This window comes from Camelina sativa, chromosome 12 (assembly GCF_000633955.1).
Source record: "Camelina sativa cultivar DH55 chromosome 12, Cs, whole genome shotgun sequence".
In the NCBI taxonomy this organism is placed as follows: Eukaryota; Viridiplantae; Streptophyta; class Magnoliopsida; order Brassicales; family Brassicaceae; genus Camelina; species Camelina sativa.
This window is the reverse complement of record NC_025696.1, coordinates 8,539,612-8,545,177: the sequence shown is the minus strand read 5'-3', so window position 1 is coordinate 8,545,177 and position 5,566 is coordinate 8,539,612. Positions and strand designations below refer to the sequence as shown.

General features: G+C 33.0%; 2 protein-coding genes across 2 annotated transcripts in view; one reads left to right on the top strand and one right to left on the bottom strand.

Annotated features, from left to right (window-relative positions):
- Positions 1-159, bottom strand: part of LOC104730922 — a 2,109-nt gene extending 1,950 nt beyond the window's left edge. The window contains exon 1 of the mRNA XM_019234218.1: positions 17-159. Coding sequence (XP_019089763.1) covers positions 17-55 — 39 coding nt within the window. The 5' untranslated portion in view covers positions 56-159. The remainder of the gene's footprint in view (positions 1-16) is intronic.
- LOC109128160 lies at positions 3,369-3,776 on the top strand. Its single transcript, XM_019233978.1, has one exon. The coding sequence runs from the start codon at positions 3,369-3,371 to the stop codon at positions 3,774-3,776; it is 408 nt and encodes a 135-aa protein (XP_019089523.1).

Below are 5,566 nucleotides of genomic sequence, written 5' to 3'. Positions count from 1 at the left end.
ATCATTAAACGGTTACCTTCGATTTCCGGCGAATCTGTTGGTCGCCTGAGTCCATGGCAGTCTTCCGCCGGCAAGAAATTCGGAAACGAAAAAAAAAATTTGGGGATTTTGTGAAGAGAGGGTTTCGAACACGGGTCCTCTGCTATTCTGAAAATATTTATTTCCAATTGACCTAGATACGCTTTTTAATAGATCATCGTCATACATAATTATATTCCACAGAGTTCTTTGGTCGTTACAATAATTAATTACTTTTTTTTTTTTTAATATGATATAGCGAGAAAATCTAAACTTCTTGAGCATGTGTGTGTGGGGCTGGATTATATATATTTTCGATTCCCATATCTTAATTTGTATAAGTATACACTTTAATATGTGAATGAACGATGAACTATTGTACCATGTGGATTTAATTATCTCACTTGAACTAACTTTGTCACATTTCCTCTTAATACTTTATAGTTTTGAGTTCTCCTTTTGCATTCTCGTACTTTTGTATTCGTTTAGTTGCTAACAATTACATGACAATTTGAAAAAACCAGAGACCCAAATATTTTAGATATTTGTACGGCGACCAATAAATCTAATTTTAGAAAAAAATGATAGAATAAAATAAAGTTCATCCAAATTATGCTCTTAATTTATCTTCTATTTTTTTCTACATTCTAAAATAAATAATTCACAGAAATTTATTGTTATGGTTTATTTAGTTTTGAAAAAAAATTAATATGTAATGATATAATTTAATAAAGTGAAGATAGATAATAATGTATTTGAGTACATTCTAAAATAAATAGTTCACATAATGGTATTGTTATGGTTTATTTAGTTTTGAAAGAATTTTAATAGATAACGATATCTTATTATATAAAGTTGGGTTTTGAAAGTTAGCCATTAACAAGATTTTGACATGTGTCAAGTTATCAATCTCAGATTTTGACATGTGTAAAAACTGTTAATATTTAATAGAAAAAATTTGATTACAACAAAAATAAAAATATTTTGTTTTAAAAAATATTAAAAATGTGAAAAGATAATTATCAAAAATTACAGAATTTATTAAAGACAACTATAAGGAGATTATATATATAGATATCATAAAATTCGAAATTGTAATAGCGTTTACTTATTTTTAATTTTAAGTTATTAATTCTACAAAAAATTGAAAATATACAGTTTTAATTATTAATTTTAAATTTTGTAAATACTCACTTTTATATAAACATAGATCGTCTCATATTTAAATTATTTATTCAAAAACACCGCTTTTCAACTTTGTTTAATTGGACAGTTTTCTTTAATGGGAAGGTAATTTTTTTTTTTAAACCAAAATTTTCTCCTACTTTTTCCTTTTTCAGTTGGGAATATGTAAGATTAATATGTTGACCTGAAAAAAAAGATTAATATATGCGTCTTCTTTTCCTAATACTGTATTTTAAAATTTATTATAGTATTACTAGATTGTTTTATTTAATTTCTATTTTCATCTTTGAATTATTTGAGATTCATATATTACTGTACTTATAATTTTCTAATGTTTCTTTAATTATGTCAAATTAAATTTTCTTCTAATTTCTTGACCTTGATTGGTTGGTCATAACCCTTCTTTTTTTTTGCAAACATAATTGTTACCATTATTAATTCAATCCCAAAGAAAGATAACGAATAGAAGTTCATCAACCTAATGGATGGATAAAATAGGTTAATCAAACACACACTTACAACAAACATAGATAGATTGGATAAACATAAATCGTTGTTGATAGATCCATAGGAGCTCAAAAACTGTGACACCCTGGTTTGCGGAAAGATTTAAAAGAATTGATTTGGCTTAGTACGCTACATGTGATTCTAATCTTAAGCAGATTGCATATGTATATCTACGCACATACGCCACATATGTCACCAAAATACAATTATTTTTTTGGTCAAGAGTCATGAGAGAACTTCATGATGGGTGACCTTCCTCAAAGTGATTGTCAGAACTGTGCAAGTTTTTAAAGCTTCCCGGACGTAAAAAACCGACCATCGAATATAGATGGGTCAACGGGCCAAGAATAAATGTAGGGCCCACTGATAGGAAGGTGAGTCCATGGACTGTGAGTGGACATGAGCTCACTAATCAAGGTGGCGGTTGATGCATTAGAGAGACAGAGACTACATCATGGTGTGTCAAAGACCCTTTTACGAATACATTGGGAAATTTAGTATTAGTTACTATCAAAAGATTTTATGACGTTAGAAAAAGGTTTTTAGTTTCATTGGTTGTCGGAGGCTCGGAGCAAGCCATTTTGAGATAGCAAAAAGACGTGAACATGTTCTCTCCAAACAGGAGGAGGACAGAGCCGAAGTTTTTTCTATGGTGGAGAATGTTGGACACAAGGTTATCTCCGCAAGGGTGGAAGGTGGAGGAGGTTGGACGCAAAGTTTTCTCCCTAAGGAAAGAAGGTGGAGCCAAGGTTCTCTCCATGGTGGAGGAGGTTGGACGCAAGTTTATCTCCAGAAGGGATGAGGGCAGAGTCGAGGTTTTCTCTATGGTGGTCATACATTATTGTGATTGTACATCACTAATTAGTATATTATGTAATCTATTTTTTGAGCCAATAGTTTTAGTAATTAAAAAACTATGCAGAAGTAAAAGTAAAATAGTTGGCTTAATGTGTTCATATAGACATTTTCTAGGTGGTGATAAAGAATAGATTTGTAACATAGAGTATATTTAGGTGTAAAAGTAATACACTAATAGTAACATATAAAAGATTTGTAAATTGACATAAATCAGTGTGCTATAACAAAAATAAAATTTATAAATAACGTGCAATAAAATTTAATATATTTTTTTAAATTTAATTTAATTTATAAGACTTTAAACCCACACACCGGGCGGGTCCTCATCTAGTAATTTAATAAAGAAAGAGATAGATATTAATGTATTTGAGTTTTTAAAATGACACATGTCAAAATTGATTTTAACAATAACATTATGTGAATTATTTATTTTAAAATGTGGAAAATAGGTGTTAATTTAATATATAATGATATTATTTAATAAAGAAATTATTGAATTTTTGTTTATTGTCAAACAAAAACATAATTTGATATACCAATTCAACCAGTAAGAAAACAATCTGCATAATATAAATAGTTAAAACCAATCCAATTAATTTTGCATTGATTTGTGAGAAAAACATATATTTTAGAAGAAAAAATATAAATTATCATATTAGAATAAATAGAGGGAATATAAGATAAGATATTTGAAAATCTTAGTCATTCATTCGTGAGATGTATGTATAAAAAGACGGGATGCTAAAACCTAAAGTTCATATTTTGTAAAACATTCACAATTGTTATTTAAATTATTCATCATGTGTGGCTCATACGCATTTAACATACTGTTTAGTGTCATATTTATGGTTGTTCTCTTTGGTTGTCTATGTGAGGTGAGACAGCATATAGATGTTTTAATCATCAATGGTATTGGTCCAAATATTCAATTGGGACTACACTGCAAATCAAAGCACAAAGATCTCGGATTACAATCATTAGCCCCGTATAAAAGCTGGAGATTTAGAGAAGCTATGAATTTTTGGAAAACAACTTTGTTTTTTTGTCACTTTGAATGGGAAAGTGAGTCTAAATGGTTTGATATTCTATTAACTAAGAGAAATAAAAATGCATGTAAATATTATACGTGTCAATGGTATATAACCCCTGATGGTCCATGTAGATTCACAGAACACACAGAATGTTATCCTTGGAATGCTAACATTTGAACACTATTGTAACAAGATTTTGTATTTATAAGCTAAAAAAAATATCTAAAAAATAAAAATAAATTATTTTCGTTTTTCCGTTTGTGTTACCCCTATATGATATAAAAATTTAAACCTTTCAGACATAACATAACATGACATAGACTTACACATTAAACGAGAGATACCGGTTAGTTTAAAAACAAGAGTTTCATTTGGACCAAATTGGTTTAAGAACGGGGTTTTGATGTAGACCAATGTCCCGATTGTGAAAAGTAATTTAGTAAGGATCTGATACAATAGGAAAATTAAGAGCCAAAACATGTTCCAAAAATGGTTTAGTTCCACCTTAGTCGAATTTTGAAGAAATTTTGTACAAGCGTTAATTGGAGAAGAAAGTTGAAACAGGGGGAATTAGGAGACCTTATTAGATACTGAAATACAAAAGTTAATCATATTCATACCAATCACCATCCACTTCTATATTTTGTTCTGTTATTGAGATGTGAAACAATGATAGATAAAAGAATGTATCAAACCCTTTCCCCCTCTATTAGCTCATCTTAACATCTATAGTAGATATAAAATGTCAAAACCTTGGACCTTAGAACAACCCTGCTGGGTCAATTTGACCGAGCCCCTAAGACCACTAAAGAGAATAGAACTTCAGAAGCAAACTCGCAGTTTGAAGATATGGTGTTGGTACAAGAGGCAGTTCACTCTATGAGGAAAAAGAAAGGCAGGAAAGGATGGATGCTTTTGAAGCTAGACCTTGAGAAGGTGTATGATAGAGTTTGTTGGGATTTTTTGGAGGAAACTTTAGAGGCTGCAGGGTTGGAGGTTGGCTCGCATAGGAGAATCATGGAGTGTGTGTCTAACCCATCAATATGTCTTTTGTGGAACGGGGAGAAGACTGATTCGTTTGTCCCAAAACGGAGTCTAAGACAAGGAGATCCGCTGTCGCCATATTTGTTTGTGCTATGCCTAGAGAGGTTATACCACTTAATAGATGGGGCCGCTGGTAGGAAAGAATGGAAGCCGGTAGGTTTATCAAGAGGTAGTCCGAAGCTGTCCCATGTTTGTTTTGCGAAAGCGTCCGTTGCTCAAGTACGGGTTATAAGACGAGTCTTGGATACGTTTTGTATGGCTTCAGGTCAGAAAGTGAGTCTCGAGAAATCAAAGATCTTCTTTTCCGCGAATGTGAGTAGAGATATGGAGCAATTGATTACGGCGGAGAGCAGAATTGGGGCTACTCGGGAGTTAGGGAAGTATTTGGGAATGCCCGCCCATATTACAAAAAAGAATAGATAAGGAGACGTTTGGGGAGGTCCTTGAGCGTGTTTCTTCACGCCTTTCTGTGGAGGAGTCGTACGTTGAGTTTGGCAGGACACGTCACACTTACGAAAGCAGTTATCTCATCAATACCGGCTACAATTCTATTACCGACTTTAAGATGGGAGAGCTTGGATAATTTGGCTCGCTCGTTTGTGTGGGAAGCGCACCGGAGAAGAAGATCCATTTGTTAGCATGGGACCAAGTGTGTACACCAAAATGAGACAGTGTGTAATGGTGGTACTGAAACGATCTTACATGTTTTGGGTGATCTTGTTGGAATGGTTGTTTGATAACTTGAAGGTGCAGTCGGACTCCGGAGGAGTGGCCTGGAATACGCTAGTCGCTATGGCGTTATAGTGGGTCTGGAAATGGCGGTGTTGGATGTGTTTGGGAAGAGAGGTTTGTGTCATGACAGATTGGGGTTTACCAGGAGGGTTGCTGCTGCAGAGGTTGTTCAGGCACAGTCGGGGGGGGGG